The 18,739-nt window shown below is 42.5% G+C and overlaps 1 protein-coding gene across 4 annotated transcripts in view; it reads right to left on the bottom strand.

The window, feature by feature from the left end:
* The window catches only part of INPP5B (inositol polyphosphate-5-phosphatase B), a 66,933-nt gene that overhangs the window by 10,290 nt on the left and 37,904 nt on the right, over window positions 1-18,739 (bottom strand). For all 4 annotated transcript variants that reach the window (XM_069971699.1, XM_069971700.1, XM_069971701.1 and 1 more), the window contains 12 exons: window positions 16,654-16,821; window positions 13,222-13,323; window positions 12,696-12,810; window positions 10,804-10,920; window positions 9,764-9,951; window positions 8,985-9,096; window positions 7,663-7,772; window positions 5,622-5,757; window positions 4,318-4,428; window positions 2,766-2,931; window positions 408-643; window positions 209-322 (listed from right to left, as the gene is read on the bottom strand). In XM_069971699.1, the coding sequence (XP_069827800.1) occupies window positions 209-322; window positions 408-643; window positions 2,766-2,931; window positions 4,318-4,428; window positions 5,622-5,757; window positions 7,663-7,772; window positions 8,985-9,096; window positions 9,764-9,951; window positions 10,804-10,920; window positions 12,696-12,810; window positions 13,222-13,323; window positions 16,654-16,821 (1,675 nt within the window). The remainder of the gene's footprint in view (window positions 1-208; window positions 323-407; window positions 644-2,765; window positions 2,932-4,317; window positions 4,429-5,621; window positions 5,758-7,662; window positions 7,773-8,984; window positions 9,097-9,763; window positions 9,952-10,803; window positions 10,921-12,695; window positions 12,811-13,221; window positions 13,324-16,653; window positions 16,822-18,739) is intronic.

Here is an 18,739-nt window from a genome sequence, read left to right as displayed (position 1 = left end):
GGGAGAGAGAGGAGGGAGAGAGAGGAGGGAGAGAGAGGAGGGAGGGAGAGGAGGGGGGGACCTGGGGAAAGTCTTTGTGAATGCAGATAATGGCATATCTGCCTAATAAACCCAATTACAAAGTTTCTTAAAATCACCTGGACTATTGATTTCTGCAAAAAAAAATAATATGACAATGACACTATAAAAAAAGAGAGTGAGCTCTGACCTGCTGGGAGGCATTCCGGTGTAAGTGATCGACCATCATGAAGAGTTCTTTTGGTACATCTAAAGGTTTCTCTGCACCAACAAAGTCGTCCTTCATCTGAAGAGGCATACGAGCCTATACAAAGAAACAAGCGGTTATAGTGAGTATACTGTATTACTATATGTCCAGTGTGTATAGTATAACGGTTTGCTGATCTCACCATCTCCATGATGGTGCCAGGAGACATGTCTCTGATGGGCTCCCTCATATAACATAACATCTGGATGCAGGAGCCGAAGGAGCTGTGCAGGTAGTCTCCACTCACTGACAAGAAGAAGTCTTTCCCTCTGTCCAGGTGCAGAATTAGGATATCTTCCAATGTTTCCTCCCCGGAGTTTAGCCGAGCGGCCGTCTGGTTATTAACAAATAACTCCAGCTCAATTTGTGCTTCTGATCCTATAAAAGAGGAGAGGTGTAAGATATAGGACACGTCATGTAAATCCAAATCCAACTAATATGATGTTTACTAGGCTGTATATACATCTGCACTATGCCAGAACACAAGGACCCCGCAGGGGAGCTCCATCAAGGTTCCTGTTGTTTTGATGGCGAGGAGAGGTCGGCGAGGGCTCGATAAATGGCAGCATGAACACAGTCTAAGGGGCCTATTCCACCGAGCGATAATCGGCCCGATTCAGCCGATTATCGCTCCGTGGAAAAGAGAGAACGATCAGCAGATGATCGTGTCGTCGGCTGATCGTTCATTTAGGTTCAGACCCGAATTGTTCGCCACCAGCGCATCGCTACGGATGAATAGCGGTGCGCGGCGGCGACCGACGATTTCAACAGCGTCATACATTACCTGTCCGGGCTGCAGGTCTTCTCCTTCTTCCTCCCGATCCTGTACTGCAGCAGCTTCGGAGCGGGGCTGTCTGAACTGACAGACCGTTTAGCCAATCACTGGCCGGAACGGCCACGGCCAGTGATTGGCTGAGCAGTCTGTGTGTTCAGAAAGCCCCTCTCCGAAGCTGCTGCGGCGCGGGACCCCGGGAGAAGGAGAGGACCTGCAGCCCGGACAGATAATGTATGAAACAAGGGCTGCAAGGACATCGGTAACGATGTCCCTGCAGCCCTCGCTTAACGATCATCGGGGCTGTGGAATAGGCACAGTAAACGAACGCTGATCAAGCAGATCGGCGCTCGTTTACATCGCTGATCGGGCCCTGCTCACCCGTGGAAAAGGACCCTAAAGTTCCCTGATACAAAAAAAAAACACACACACAAACACCTTATCAATCTCACCCCCCTCCACCCCCGGAAAGCTTATAGGCAGATTTTAACTAAAGTGTAATTAATGTAATTTAAAGGAAACCTGTCACCCCCCGTGCCGGGGTGACAGGCTCCCAACCCCCGTTAGATCCCCTATACTTAAGTCATCGCGCCGGGTCCCGCTTCCTGAGCTGGTCGGGTGACTGAGATTTCATCGCCCGAAGCCCGGCGTGCGCGCTCACAGGAGAGTCCGATGCCCATAGAGAATGACGGAGCATCGGACTCTCAGTCACCCGACCAGCTCAGGAAGCGGGACCCGGCGCAATGACGTATGTATAGGGGGTATGCAGTATATCTATACTCAATGAGAGACCAGATCAGTAATACTAGAAGTCCCCTAAAGGGAATAACCCTAACTACAGGGGGGAATAACCCTAACCCTAACCCCAGGGGGACTCCTAGTAAGTGCGTAAAAAAAATACTGAAAAAAAATGTATTAATAAAAAATCCTCTTCCCTAGTCCCCTAAGTCTAAATCACCCCCTTTCCCCATTTTATAAATAAAAATAAACAAACATATTTAGTTTTGCCGCGTGCGTAATCGGCTGATATATTAATTTATCAAATTTCTGCTCTCGCACGGTAAACGGCGTAAGCGCAAAAAAAAATCCAAAATGCAAGATTGCGCATTTTTGGTCGCATCAAATCCAGAAAAACTGCAATAAAAAGCGATCAAAAAGTCGCAACAATGCGCAATGCGCAAACAAGGTACCGATAGAAAGTAAACATCATGGTGCAAAAAAATGACACCTCATACACCAAACAATAAAAGCGTTATAAGCATGGTAATAGAGCAATTTTAAAGAACTTAAAATTTATTAATTAATTTTTAAAAAAGCAACCAAATAAGATAAAAGTAACAGAAGTTACATATCGTTGTAGTCGTAACAACTTGAGGAACAAGTCAGTTTTACCCTTGGAGCGAACGGCGTAAACATGAAACCTCCCCAAATAATTTTTTTCCAATTTCACAACACATTTAATTTTACTTAATGCAAGAATTCAGCCTGTCATTGCAAAGTACTATTAGTGGCGCAAAAAATAAGGGCTCATGTGGGTCTGTAGGTGAAAAAAATGCAAGTGCTATGGCCTTTTAAGCAGAAGGAGGAAAAAAACGAAAGAGCAAAAATGGAAATTGTCCCGGTCCTTAAGGGGTTAAAGGGTTTCCCAAAGTGTGCGATAACTACAAAAAGTAAAATTTACTCATGGGAACAATGGCTGTGTCAGCAAGTAACAGACAGTGCATATACCTGGTGTAAGAAACCCTTTGCTTGGATTAGCTCGCAGCCATTGTTTGCTATAGGACGGTTCATCCAGCTTACTTATGAATTCATACTGACAAGCCACCTGCCCATCATTGTGAATAGTGAACGTCTGCACTTGTAGCTGCATGTACTTCACATCCTTGAAGTGAAACTGTGGAATAGACAAGACATCAGCATTTTAAGCTTCCTTTATCGGTAACACAATGTTTTGTTTTTTTTAATCTTCCTACAATGGAGTGCAGTTCTGTCTGCACACTGACACTATGATAGGAAATGGTTCAATTCACACAATCACACAAAAGGCCTAGAACGGGGGGGGGGGGGGACATGACTGAGGGACAATGACTAATACAGATGTGCTTACGGCACAGTATACCCATTGTTTTTAGAGACAATGGGGGGAGATTTATCAAACATGGTGTAAAGTGAAACTGGCTCAGTTACCCCCGGCAACCAATCAGATTCCACCTCTCATTCCTCACAGACTCTTTGGAAAATGAAAGGTGGAATCTGATTGGTTGCCGGGGGCGACTGAGCCAGTTTCACTTTACACCATGTTTGATAAATCTCCCCTAATATGGCTGTTTTTTGTATAGACGTGTAAACAAACGTCTATATGTATAATGGCAATTTTTTTATGTGATCACATGATAAAAAATAATTGTTGGTGTATAAAAAATGGAAATAAAAAAAGTAAATCAATTTTTTTTAAAAAAATATTCCGCTGTAGGTCCTGTAGCGTCACACAATTATTTTGCACACATGGAAGAGGTTTTTAAAACCACATTCAAATTCAGTGATCTGTAAGGGTATGTGCACACTGAGGAATAGGCGAGGAATTGAAGAGGAAAGTTTTCTGCTTGAAATTGCTTGTCTATTCAGCTCTGGCAGAGTAAGGGCCCTATTCCACCGGACGATTATCGGTCGCATAATCGTTAACGATTAACAATCTCAAAAGACCTGAAAACGTTCACTCATTTCCATGGAACGATAATCGTTACTTATGATCGTATTTGCGATCGTTTTTTCTTCGCTATTTCTTCACTATTGCGTTCGTATCTACTGCGAACGATGTCTTATTCAATGCGAACGATTTGCGAATGAGCAACAATAAAAATAGGTCCAGGTCTTATAAAGCGATTAACAATTTCTCGTTTGGTCGTTAATCGTTAACTGCAGTTCAACCGAACGATTATCGTTTAGAGTCGAATGATTTAACAATAATCTGAACGATAATCGTCCGGTGGAATAGGGCCCTAAGGGTGGGTTCACACTAAGGAATCTGTGCGCCCGTTATGCAAAAAGAAAATAGAAATATTCATATTTTAAAGGCGGAATTTCAAGTATATTCTGTGTGCATTTTGACGCGGAATCTAAATTCGGCAAGAATTGCGATACCCTAATGCAGTAACACGTTGAGGGTAGAAAATCAAGGAGAAATCCAGAAAAAAACGTAAGACAAACCATGGTAAGATAAAGTCCTTTAGAGGAGGTCACACTTTAACAAACCAAAGCGTAATGTTACTAACAACTATACCTCTCGCTGAGAAAGTGTCGCTGAAGGTATACAGTCATTTTCCATCTTGTCCAAAGAACGGACAATTTCTTCAAACGTTTTCCTATACAGTTCTTCGTTAACTACTTTCACCTGTGCAGAATATAGGCAGTGAGTATATTGACCTTCTGCAAATATCAAATTTCTACATTTTGTTAAAAAGAAAAACCAAAAACGAAAATAACACAAACAGAAAGGATTACAGACACTACATCACTTAAAGAGGCATTTTCTTTTCTTTTTTTTTTTTTTAAAGAAGTCAACTGGGATTGTGATCAAGAACAGTTATTCTAAAGTTTTCTACTTTTAAAACAACGTTACACATATGGCCACTAGGTGTCCCCCTTCACTGTGCATGCATACAGCTGCTGCACATCCACATTTAGTAGCAGAGAATCCTGGGGGTGCTTGCATTATATGGTCAGCTCTCCTTTCACACAGCACCAAAACCTCTGTAACCACACAGTGACATTACACAAAGAGCATTGTCTTTTGCCCAGGACTGGATTGTGAAAAAATAAAAAAGAAATGAGGCTACTGGTGAGCTTGTCCTGCACAGCAGGCATGATAGGACTCCCATGGTTTAGGTATTCATAGCATCTGTGGAAGTCTGTCCGTTGTGATTTCCACTGATTGCTACAGCTAAGTGGAATTATAGTCAATGGTCACAGTCATTAAAAAATAAATTTGACATGTCATCAGGCAAGTTATTGATCACAGTGGGTCTTACTGATCAGGAAATATAGAGAGAGCAGCTGCCATGCCATCCAGTCCCCAGCTGGAGCTTCGAATTGGCTAATTTAGAATAAGGGTACAAACACACACATCGTATATGCAGCAGATACGCAGCAGATTTGATGGTGCAGATTTGATGCTGTGTTCAGTTATATAGATCTAATCTGCTGCGTATCTGCTGCGTATCGCAGCAGTAAATACGCAGCGTATACGGTGTGTGTGTTTGTACCCTAAGTGGTCGGCCGTGAAGTGAACGGTGCTACTGCCGCCGTGCTATCTCCTCAGCTATATCTCCTGATCACAGTTCTGCCTGATATGTCAAAAGTTATTTTTAATGACAAGGGTTTTTTTTTTTATAAAAATAATATATTTTATAAAAAAATAATTATATAATAAGACAGAAAAAAAACAATGGACAGGATGGGAAGTACGGAGAGTAAGCAATAGAATCAGATGCCTAAGTGAGTCAATACAAAAATCACCATGGTGCACGGGGCTATGACAGGTTATTGTTTTTAAAGACAAGCAACTACTAAATAAGGAATCCTTACCCCAATTTTAAAAAGAGAGCTGACTGGTTTATGGTCACTTGTTTTCAGACACATGACACTTTGATAATCCAGCTGAGTGACATGTTTGCCTTTCCAGAGAATGCGATCACACCAGGCCGGTGCGCGGCATTTTTCACTATAGAGAGAGAAAAAAAAATTGAACCACATTGGTATCATTTAAATACAGCCTGAAACTAAAAAATTAAAAAAACAGACAGGAAAAAACTAAAACTTAAATTATATTAAATCAAGAAAGACTATAGGTACGGGAAGGAAGTCTCAGGCATCTGTGGATTACTCTTACGGCAGATGGAAATCCTGAACATGGTCCCTGACACTAAGACCTGATCACCAGCATCACCAGCATCACCGCAGCCATCTTGCTGGCTCACCAGTTTTTCAGACTTGTCCATTTCATTTTAGCGCTGAACCTTTGTAATTTATATGGTCAACTAGACACATCACTGTAAGGCTATGTTCACACATTGTATTAATTTCAATAACATTGGCTGTTCTTTTCGTTAAAAAAACAAAACAAAACAAAAAAAAAATGTTGGTAAAGAGATTATTATGTTTGCATTGATTTCAATGCAAAAATGGCCTCAGTGTATATACACACACAATACACACAGCATACACTACGGCCGTTGAAGAACTGCTGTTGTAGAAAATAATGAGCATGTCTATTTTCTATGGCCGCAGTTCGGCCAACAGCGGCCGTAGAAAATAGTTGTGCACACAAAGCTGCCGGCTGTACCTTACATTGTGTTCAATGTTTAATTGGATTGCGGGCACACCCAAAGCTGCAATCCAAATGGGAAAAATATAAAGTTCCTGCGGCTGATGTGGCAGCATCAGCCATAGAAACATGTAATACAGTGGCCGTAGTTTGCTGCTGAATACAGCTGTATTACTGTGTGTGAACATAGCCTTAAAGGGATAGTGCGGCGGTAAACAATTATTCACAGAATAACACACATTACAAAGTTATACAACTTTGTAATGTATGTTATGTCTGTGAATGGCCCCCTTCCCCGTGTCCCACCACCCCCACCCGTGTACCCGGAAGTGTGGTGCGCTATACATACCTGTCACGTGCCGACTCGTCTCCGATCTTCAGTCAGCAATGTCGTCTTCGGCCGAATCCCTCCGTCCTGAGTGCCGGCCGCCAAACTGTGCTCAGCCAATCGCGGCTGAGCATCTGATGACGCTGAAGAGGGCGGCCGGCACTCAGGACGGACGGAGGGATTCGGCCCGGCCGTCCGAAGACGGCATCGCTGACTGAAGATCGGAGACGAGTCGGCACGTGACAGGTATGTATAGCGCACCACACTTCCGGGTACACGGGTGGGGGTGGTGGGACACGGGGAAGGGGGCCATTCACAGACATAACATACATTACAAAGTTGTATAACTTTGTAATGTGTGTTATTCTGTGAATAATTGTTTACCGCCGCACTGCCCCTTTAAGCAGTTTTCTTACAATAAGGGATGGTATAGCGTATGCTATGACCTCCTAACCACATACATACATACATACACACTGTATACACATTTATTTTTTTAAGCATGGTCAGGCAGGTGATAGTCAGAAAAATAACTCTCAATAGAGAGTCTAGCTCTGAACCCAACTTCTCTTAAGAGAGGCCAAACTCCCTGATCAGAGAGGCTAGACCAAGGCCCCTCACATCCTAGTAGTGTGTGTGTGTGTGTGTGTGTGTGTGTGTGTCATTTCTTTATTACTCACAGCTCTGCCTGCTATACTACAGTTTCAACAATACAAACAGCACAAAGCAGAAAAAAATGCATCATACAACATTATAAATCCGTACAAATCAATGCAGTGTTTCTATGAGTGTTTCTATTTGTTCTTAAAGGGAATATGTCAGCTGCAATTCATGTTCCAAACTGCTGACACTGTTAGGGCAAGGAGACACATGGGACCTTTCTTATAAGCAGCTGTGCTTCCAGGCTGTAAAAAAACAAAGTAACTCATATCACTGTTATTTAATTATTCTTCGGCCACTTTTCCACACCTTACCTTGTATCCCATTCATCAGAACCGGTGTCATACTTGTAGGTAGGTTGAAACTGTATTTCACCCTCAGAAAAACTGTCAAAAACGGTCTTCTCCTTGATCTGCTGTTTCAGCTACATAGGAGATAATAAGGTATATATAGGTTTCACTACAGTATTTCTTAACCTTGGAAACGCTACAAACAAATTTCTAAAAATAACAAAATAGAAAAATATAACAAAAAAGCTTTTCCGTCATGTTTTCTAGGATCTGTTTTTATTACATTTACCCTACATTATAAATAAAATGTGAACTTTTCTTTATTGAGTGAGAATAATTAGGCTGGGTTCACACTACGTTTTTGCAATCCATTTTTTTGCAGAAAAAAAGGACGGAAAAAAACGGATGCACGTTTTGATCCGTTTGTCCATTGAATTCCATTATAAAATAAACAGATCAAAACGGATCCGTTTTTTTTTTTAACCTACACAAAAACAGTCAACCTCATTTTTGTGTCCGTTAAAAAAAACAGATCCGTTTTGATCTGTTTTTTTAATAATTGAATTCAATTGGAAAGCGGATTAAAATGGATGCACAAACATATGCATCCGTTTTTTTCATCCGTTTTTCTGCCTAAAACGGATGAAAAACTGATTGCAAACACATAGGCTGGGTTCACCCTAGGTCTTCGCAATCCATTTTTTTCCATCAGTTTGTTGCAAAAAACGGATGAAACAAAAGGATGCAAGTGTGTACATCTGTTTTTCCATTGACTTCCATTATATAAAAAAAAAACTGATCCGTTTTTTTTTAGCATACACAAAAAAACGTGGTCGACCTCATTTTTGTGTCCGTTAAAAAAAAAAAAACTGATCCGTTTTGAACCTTTTTTTTTTTTATAATGGAAGTCAATGGAAAAATGGATGCACACAATTGCATTCTTTTTTTCATCAAGTTTTTCATCATTTGTTTGCAAAAAACTAATTGCAAAAAGATATATATATTTTTTTTTACTGCTGGAGGGTGGGAACTGGGCAGCATTTAAAAAAAATAAAAAACACACTGCCAGCATCCCCGCGCCAGTGCAGATCGATTAAGACCAAAGAATAAATAAAGAGCAGCAATGTACTAGATGGTTCATTTGCTTTAAAAATTCTCACATACTGGGGGAGTCTTGTATAATGAAGACGGTTCCTGATTAGTTGGGAAATAATATTATTTTCTCTGTGTATTTATTAGACAAAGCAAATGAGCCAAAAGTGAGAGAACACTTCCAAACATCCGAAAAGTTGTAAATTGTAAAGAGATTGTACAAACAACTAAAAAGGTCATCCTGCAATTCATACCTGATCAAACGTGTAGAGTGTTCTGTAGTCCTTCGTTTCAATTAGCTTCTTTACCGTCTCTGCCTCGATGTCCTTTAGTCTGTAGTTAAGATCTCCGAGCCATAATATAACACTGTAAAATATATGTATGGGGTCAGATCTGCAATGGAACTTCTTCACTTTACAAGTATAAGGCAAAGCTGAGGCTCTCTCTGTCCCTAAAAATGTAGCTCCACTGAAATAGGCCATGTTCACACAAGTTCCGCAGTAATCACGGTCATTGTTGCAACGGCCATGATTAGTACGGAGCTTATGTAGTGCTTCAGGCTGAGGTAATCCCGGCCAGAGTGTATACACATAGTATATACTCCGGCCGGGATCCCTAGGGGCGCCGCAAGAAACTGACATGTCAGTTTTCTGCGGCCGCTATTCAATGAATAGCGGCCGCAGAAAACCTTGTCAGTGCACACTCTGGAGCAAGCGGCTCCATAGTCTGCAGTAGGGAGTTCTAATGCGGGCGCACACTGATGCACCCGCATCAAAACTCAGTGGCGCTGGAGATCATTGGGCCGGTACTGCAGTACCGCATGGGATGATCTCATCTGTCACACGTGTGAACATAGCCTTAGTATGGCAGGTCTTATGGCAGCAGTTTAGTGCCAACAGTGATAAATGCCTCATTGAAGATGCCAAAATAAAACTTGCTGCCATCAGTTCTCAACTTTGAAAAGCCGAACTGGTGATCTACATAACTAAAACTACATTTTAACAACTCCCTGTGTTGTGACCAGGACACGTACTCATGCTTGTGAATGGTCAGTGGGGGAAGAGTCGGGTCCACCTGGGGAAACTGCATTCTGGAGCAGATGTCTCTGAAATCCTGGTTCCTTCTCTCAAATTCATCAACGTGAGCAGCCAGATGAGAGTTAACAACGCAAATGTGAGTGTTATGGAATCGGAAACGGATCGCCACACCGCCTTTGTTACCCTGCAAAGAGTGGAAGCAAACAAGCCACTTAGAACATGCACTAAATCAAGGCAAATGAATAGATTGACAAACCTGTTAATATTATTGGAACTGACACGAAAGGGGGATTCCACTCAAACATAACTTTTGATATGTTGCTGCCCATGGTGAGACTAACAATTCCTTCCACACTTGTTATTATCTATTCAGTCTCCTTCCCCTAGTTCTGAGCAGCTGCTTTCTGCTGAAAACACAAAAATCCGTATATGAGCCTTTCTCTCTGTCTCCCTATCCTCCCCCTCCCTTCTGAGATGGCTGATGTAAACAAGTCTCTGACTGGCTTTATTTGCAACTTTATAATGTTGGGAGGATTAATCTCAGTGAGTTCATCAGTAACTTGACCACAGATTAACCCTCCCAGCATTACAAAAAAGCTACAATGTTGCAGATAAAGCCTGCCAGGGACTTGTTTTCTTAGACGGGAGAAGGGAGAGACAGAGAATAAGGTTCATGGATTTTTTTTTTTTTTTTTTAGCAGAAAGCAGCAGCTGAGCACTGAGGAATGGAGACTGAATAGATAATAACAAGTATGGAATGAATTGTTAATCTCACCATAGGCAGCAACGTATTAAACAACCTTAAAAGGGGGTTCCCACTGCGGACAACATCTACCAATGTGACAGGTCCTAGCTCTGATGATGCAAAAGAACGCTGGTTGACCTCAGGGAGACCAACCAAAACACGGCATGGACACCATCACATGTTTCTCAACGTCAGTGTATCCAGGCATTGCCCCCTGGGAAATCAAATATGCAAAAATACTGCGGAGATACCATTACGTGTTTCTCAACTTTCCATTCACTCTAAACTTACCATCCTGCCCATGATTCCTGTGCCCACAGTCTCTGCTTCCACCTCCGAGACGTAACTTGCCAAATCCTTCTTAACATACAGCAGCAGCATTATCCCAACAAGTCGGATCAACTTAATCTACAGAAACAATGAAGAGCGGTTGGTATACACTGCTAGGGAGGGACATTTTCACATTATCCATCCCATAAAAGACAATGGTGCTAAAATGGGAAATACCCCACTGGGGCACTTATGCCAAATCCACAGTATATGCCATACGTGCACCCCTAGATATGGGTCCTAAGAGTACTATTGCACGGCCTGATGGGGGCCTGATAACTGTAAGCCTATTACTGGGCCTATTAGGGTTCATTTACACAGAAAGATTATCTGACAGATTATCTGCCAAACATTTGAAGCCAAAGCCAGAAACAGTCTATAAACAGAGATCAGGTCATAAAGGAGATTTCTCGTCTTTTCAAATCCATTCCTGGCTTTGGCTTCAAATCTTTGGCAGATAATCTGTCAGATAATCTTTCTGTGTAAATGCATCCTTACACGGCCTGATAATCGGCTACATGGACTTCATTACCGATGTTCGTGCAGCACTTGTTTAAACTGTATACATTACCTATCCATGCTGCAGGGCTCCTCTTGCGTTCTGCTTCTCCCCGGGTCCCATGCGCTCCAATTTCAGAGCAGCCTGTGTCTGCTGACAAGCCGCTCAGCCAATCACTGGCCGCGGCGGTCCCGGCCTGTGATTGGCTGAGCAGCCTGTCAGCTCAGACAAGCTGCTTTGAAGCTAGAGCGAGCGGGACCGGGGGAGAAGCAGAGCGCAAGAGGAGCCCTGCAGCATGGATAGGTAATGTATGCACTTTGCATATTGTCAGCCACGCACCACTATTACACGTAGCGATGCACGGTCGGCGTCCGACAATTATAGGTCCAAACCTATATCAACGATCAGCCAATGATCGTTGTCATCGGCTGATCGTTGTGTTTATTACACAGAGCGATAATCGGCCAGATAGGGCAGATTCGGCCAATTATCGTTCCGTGTAATAGTACCCTAACTCTGGGACCCGAACATCTTCAGATTGAGGGCTCCCTGCTTCTTTAAAAATACTGAACAAAATAGTATGTATGAACTTAGCCTGAAATAAAAACCTGGAATAATCTTCCCATTGCAACCAATCACAGCTCAGCTTCCATATTGTAATGAGCACGGGTAAAATGAAAGCTGTGCTGTCACTGGTTTCTTTTTTTATTCAGGCAGATAAATTTGGGCCCTTGTGCTTATTAGGGCCCGTTCACACTACGGAATTGGCGCCGAAATCCTGCCTTCTATGTTTTTGAATGGGAGGGCTTGCGCGCCTCCACTCTCTGCGCCTCTCAGCTCAGAGAATTGACATGTTACCAATTCCATAGTGTGAAAAGGCCCTTACAGGAGGTCTCTACATTATGAAGGTTGCCTACACCAGATTAAAGGGGTCTTCCAGGCATTACAAAAAGCACAGCTACTTTTTTACAAAAACTGCACCACCCTTGTCCTCAGGTTACAATTCACTTCAATGGAAGTTAGCTGCAAAATCCTCACCCAAACTGAGGACAAGAGTGCTGCTATTTCTGAAGGAAAGCGGTCATGTTCTTCTAAGCCCAGATAACTATTGAGCAGCGAACATTAGAAAAATGTCCACGTTTGGGTGCGTGGCTGTATGCAAACACTCAGCATTTAACTCCTGGCACATGCATGTGCAAGAGTAACATATATAAGTATTGTGGACATGAAGGGGTTAACATGTGACGTAGGTCTAATAATGCTTTAAAAAAAAGTAAAAAAAAAAAAAAAAAAAAAAAAAGAAGAGTAATTTCTCATAGTTTTAGACCCTTTAAATGTAGAATATTTCTCATACCTTTGCATATTTAGCTCCTGGGTGGAGCCCCTCAGAGACCGCTTTAAACCATTCTTCTTCCTTGGGTGTATCATTGAAGAAAAATGCTTCCTTGCTTAAGTCAAGTTCTTGAAATCTGAGTAGAAAAGGAAGTTTCATTTTCATATCACCAAAGAATTACAGTCAGACTAGAATGTAGAGATTACAGACAGGGAACATACAAAGGAGGGGGGGGGGGGCGGGTTGTGGATGCTTATGACTGCATGTTCCCATAGCGGAACCAACAAAATAAATAAAAAATTCCCATGCCTTAGACGTACCCCCCATAAATAAAGCTCTCATGTGGCTACGTTAACAAAAATTAAAGGGGTAGTGCCGCGCTGACTTTTTTTTCTTTAAATCTAGCACCACATGAAAAAGTTATACACCTTTGTCTATCCCATATCGTCAACATCGGTCAGTCTTATGCAAAGTTCGGTATATTGTATATAAAAGGCAATTTAATTTCAAAACTTTCTAACTATTTAAACAGATAAATGTTACATACCCAATACAATACACATCAGGCGGCTCAGGAGACACACTGAGCCACGGTTTTAAGTTCTCTTTTGGGGACTGTCCATTGACATTGTATGTTCCAACAAAAAACCTGAGGATTAAAAAAAAAAAAAAAAAAAAGTTTAAAGATAATCTGTTTCTAATATGTTTATATCTTCTGGTTGCATCTTTGCAGTTTTTTTTTATTTATATTATTTTTATTTATTTATATATAGCGCCCTTAATTCCAGAGCGCTATACAAGCGTTAGGGGTAACAAATAGGAAGATTACAAGATCAAAAACACATTACATGAAGGCAAATGGCAGACTGATACATGGGGGAAGAAGAACCTGCCCACGAGGGCTTAGGGGTCATGCACACTGAGCAAAGGGCGAGGAATTTCTGCTTGAAGATTTCTGCTTGAAATTCCTCTTCTATTCTGCTCCGAGCAGAATAGGAGCTGCATTTGAGCTGAATTTGAGTGGAATTCAAGCGGAATGCAAGCAGAATATTCAGCAGAATTCAAGCCCCATTGACTTCTATAAGATTCCTCTAGCAGATTCTGCCAAAAGAAGTGACATGTTACTTCTTTGGGCGGAAAGCAGATCTGCGGCAGAGAATTCTGCTTGGAAATTCTGCAGTGTGAACAACAGAGCGGAAATCTCATTGAACACAATGAGACATTGCCTTGTTCATGATTTTACGGGAGGAATTTCAAGAAGAATTTAAGAGCGGATTCCTCTTCAATTCCTCGCCTTTTGCTCAGTGTGCATGAGCCTTTACAATCTATAAGGTACTGGGAGAAAAACTGTTGCAGTTGCACACTTGCAGCCAGTCAAGTGTGATTGTAGTGAAGGTTGTAGCCTAGTTTGAAGAGATGGGTTTTCAGGTTACTTTTGAAGGACTTGATGGTGGGTGAAAGCCGGATGTGTCGGAGTAGTGAGAGCCGGATGTGTCGGAGTAGTGAGAGCCGGATGTGTCGGGGTAGTGAGAGCCGGATGTGTCGGGGAAGTGAGAGCCGGATGTGTCGGGATAGTGAGAGCCGGATGTGTCGGAGTAGTGAGAGACGGATGTGTCGGAGTAGTGAGAGCCGGATGTGTCGGGGTAGTGAGAGCCGGATGTGTCGGGATAGTGAGAGACGGATGTTTCGGGGTAGTGAGAGCCAGATGTGTCGGGGTAGTGAGAGCCGGATGTGTCGGAGTAGTGAGAGCCGGATGTGTAGGGGTAGTGAGAGACGGATGTGTCGGGGTAGTGAGAGCCGGATGTTTCGGGGTAGTGAGAGACGGATGTGTCGGGGTAGTGAGAGACGGATGTGTCGGGGTAGTGAGAGACGGATGTTTCGGAGTAGTGAGAGACGGATGTGTCGGAGTAGTGAGAGCCGGATGTTTCGGGGTAGTGAGAGCCGGATGTGTCGGGGTAGTGAGAGCCGGATGTGTCGGGGTAGTGAGAGCCGGATGTGTCGGGGTAGTGAGAGCCGGATGTGTCGGGGTAGTGAGAGCCGGATGTGTCGGGGTAGTGAGAGCCGGATGTGTCGGGGTAGTGAGAGCCGGATGTGTCGGGGTAGTGAGAGCCGGATGTGTCGAGGTAGTGAGAGCCGGATGTGTCGGAGTAGTGAGAGTCGGATGTGTCGGGGTAGTGAGAGCCGGATGTGTCGGGGTAGTGAGAGCCGGATGTGTCGGGGTAGTGAGAGCCGGATGTGTCGGGGTAGTGAGAGCCGGAGTATGGGGAAGCTCGGGCAAAGTCTTGGAGGCGGTTGTGCGAGGTACGAACAAGGGGGGAGCGGAGACGGAGGTCACTAGAGGATCGGAGGTTGCGTGAGGGACGGTAGCGGGATATCAGGTCAGAGATGTACGGAGGGGACAGGTTGTGGACGGTCTTGTACGTCATGGTCAATAATTTAAAGTGAATACGTTGGGCAATGGGGGGGGGAGGAGCCAGGGGAGGAATTGGCAGAGGGGAGAGGCAGAGGCAAAGCGAGGGGAAAGGTAGATTAGTCTGGCAGCAGAGTTAAGGATAGACTGGAGGAGAGCATGGGCCAGAGGGGAGGACGTTACAGGAGTCCAAGCGGGTGATGATGAGAGCATGTACCAGCAGTTTGGTAGAGTCAGGGGTGAGAAAAGAGCAGATTCTGGAAATATTTTTGAGGTAAAGGCGACAGGAGGTGGCCAGGGCCTGAATATGGGGTTTAAAAGACAGGGCAGAGTCAGAGGTAACCCCAAGGCAGCGGACTTGGGGGATAGGGGACAGAGAGCAGCCATTGATAGTGATTGACAGATTAGGCAGCAGCGTGGAGCGAGATGGGGGAAGATAATAAGTTCTGTTTTGTCCATGTTGAGTTTTAGAAAGCGGGAAGAGAAGAAGGAAGAAATGGCAGATAGCAAAAGAGGTGACATCCGGACCAGAGAGCTAGATCGGCATAGAGGTGGTACCTAAAGCCGTGGGACTCTATAATAGGTCCCAGGCCAGAGATATTATGGGACGGCCATCTTGCCTAAGCTGTTTTTAACAGCATTTAGTGACATGCTTTACGACAAACCTAACTGACAGACACAATGAAAATCTCCAGACCCTATTCTTTGTATGAGACATATTTGTGAGCATGCTCTGCCGGCTCATCCCACAGGAGAGGATGGGGGGGGGGGGGGGTAATCATGAGAAACAGCCGCTGTGTGTACCTCTCTTATCTATATAGTGGTGTCACATGTCACTTTACTACTGTGTTGATAAGAAGGGCGCTGCTGGGAAATAATCTGTACAGAAGAGAACTTTCAGCTTAGTTTTAAAGGGGTATCCCAGATAAAAATTGGTGTCAGAAAGTTATACAGATTTGTAAATTACTACTGTTTAAAAATTTCCAGTCATACAGTACTTATCAGCTGCTGTATGTCCTGCAGGAAGTTATGTATTCTTTCCAGTCTGACACAGTGCTCTCTGCTGCCACCTCTGTCCATGTCAGGAACTGTCCAGAGCAGGAGAGGTTTTTTATGGGGATTTGCTGCTGCTCTGCACAGTTCCTGACATGGACAGAGGTGGCAGCAGAGAGCACTGTGTCAGACTGGAAGGAAAGGTAAAAGTAATGGAAGTCTTGGGTTCTTTAAAAGGATTCTTAAAAAAAAATATGATTACCATAAAACATGATTTGAAGAACAGATCATTTTGCACTGTCCATAATACTCGTGAGGGGAACCATTAATAATCAAGAAATATTTATTTTTGGAGATTAAACTTTCCTATTTGAATTTCAATACAAAATTTGGCCTTGCGGGTCTTTGGGACTCTAGGCCAGCACAGCTTTCTCTGACCACAGATACTCCGATTAGCCTCTGAATCCAAATCTTAGTCATTAGATTACATACATGTAACACCTTGTGCTATCATCTGCACACACTATACAGCACAGTCATATCAATACTCATTTATCATTTATCATTTTACTGTACCTAAAGTCTTGAATGTACGTGTAGGTCGGTTCTTTCTTCAGGAGTTCAGACTTTATTAAATTATCCCGCAGACCGAATTTGGGGAAGGGCAGCATCTCCACCTTGTTAGTAGAAATCACGTCAGCTGATCGGACCATGTCAGTGATGTCAGATTTTGTTTTATGGAGCCTGAAAAATAAAGAAGAAAAAAAATAAAACCATTGATCATAAAATCATAGAGTAACTGATAAACTTCACACAAGGGGGAAATTTAAAAATAAGTAAAAATAATAGTATTTCTTTTACTGATTAGCGTCAGATACTAAAACTTGTTCTTTTATTCTAATTTGTTTCTATTTCCTGACTTTAACTTTAATTTATTTCACTATTTGTACATTGTTATGGGGGCGGCCATCTTTTCTGGGCTGTTTTCAAAAGGGGTTATTCAGCACTACAAAAACATGGCCACTTTTCCCCCTACTCTTGTCTCCAGTTCAGGTGCGGTTTGCAATTAAGCTCCATTTACTTCAATGGAACTGAGTTTCAAATCCCCACGAACTGGAGACAACAGTAGGGGGAAAGTGGCCATGTTTTTGTAGTGCTGAATAACCCCTTTAACAGCATTTAGTGACATGCTTTACAGCAAGCCTCATGGACATAGACGACAATAGACAGACTCTGTCCCCATGAGACGAATGTGAGAAATTACTGAGCGTGTTCTGCGACCTTTCAAAACGGTCATTCCACAGGGAGCTGCTATTGTCTTGTATTAATGCTATCTATCTACTGACGCTGCAATGCTGTACAGATCACTTTACAGCAGCCTCCTCTTATGACTACAGAAAAAACAGAAAGTCTCAGCTTAGTTTTGGAACCAATGGTAAGAGTGAGAACTGCAAGATATCAGGATTATTTTATAATATAGATAGAAAAATGGAAAACTTGAAAAATGTCACCAAAAATTCTTTAAAAAATCTGTTTAACAAAAAAAAAATGTAAACAATAACTCGTTTTCTGATTACACATTCCCTTTAGAAACCACCAATAGACTGGTTACCATTTTTGTTTGTGTCCACTTTTCTGTAGGAAAGCTGAGAGGCATGTATAAGTAAGGGCCCTATCAGACGGAAACATTATCGTGGGAAAAAATCGTTATATCGTTTGAATTTAATCGATACTCCTTCTGAGTATATGCAGCAACGATCAAATGACTAAAGGAAATTCATTTGTATGTCAATGATTGCATTTTTTGAACGGACCATAAAAACATTGTTAATCGTTCACTAATCGTTCGGTGTATGTACACATTGTTCATTCGTAATTACGAACGCTTGTTGACCAGGAGTGTACGAACATTCCTAATTGTGATCGCAACTAACGACTATCATTCCATTGTATTACGGTGAACGATTTCAGGTCGTTCCCAAAAGTTCTCGTTTGCAATTGTTTATCGTTAATCACTGAAAACGAAAAATCGTTTCACCTAATACAGGGATGGGGAACCTACAACCCTCCAGCTGCTTCAAAACTACAATTTAGGGTCCTATTACACAGAACGATATTTAATAATTAGCGACTAACGATAGCAAACGAGATTGTTTATCGTTAACCTGAAATCGTTCACCATATTACACAGAATGATGGTCGTTAGATCTGATTGTTACTATGATCGTTTACTCCTGATCCCAGCAAAACAATGGACAATGAGCAATTACACTGAACGATTAGTGAACAAATGCGGAACGTTAGCGAACGAATGTGGAATTACAGCGAACGATTAGCGATAATTTCAGGTTTAGCTCTAAATCAACGGTCAACGACATACGAACGATTTTTCGATCGTTGCCTGCAATTACACAGAACGATTATTGTTTAAATTCGAATGATAACGATTTTTTTGCACGATACTCGTCCCATGTAATAGGGCCCTAATGCTAAGTTTACACGGAGCGATAATTTGCCCAATTGATCGTTGAGCGATTTTGAAGCAACTATTTGGTTTTTACAACGATCAGACTTTAGACGAATAAATCATTCAAAAAATTGCGAATTGTTATTGCGATCGTTTTTAAGATCCCTTAAGCCCATCTCACACATAGGGTGAATC

This window comes from Dendropsophus ebraccatus, chromosome 5, assembly GCF_027789765.1.
Source record: "Dendropsophus ebraccatus isolate aDenEbr1 chromosome 5, aDenEbr1.pat, whole genome shotgun sequence".
Classification (NCBI taxonomy): domain Eukaryota; kingdom Metazoa; phylum Chordata; class Amphibia; order Anura; family Hylidae; genus Dendropsophus; species Dendropsophus ebraccatus.
This window is presented reverse-complemented; position numbering and strand designations above follow the sequence as displayed.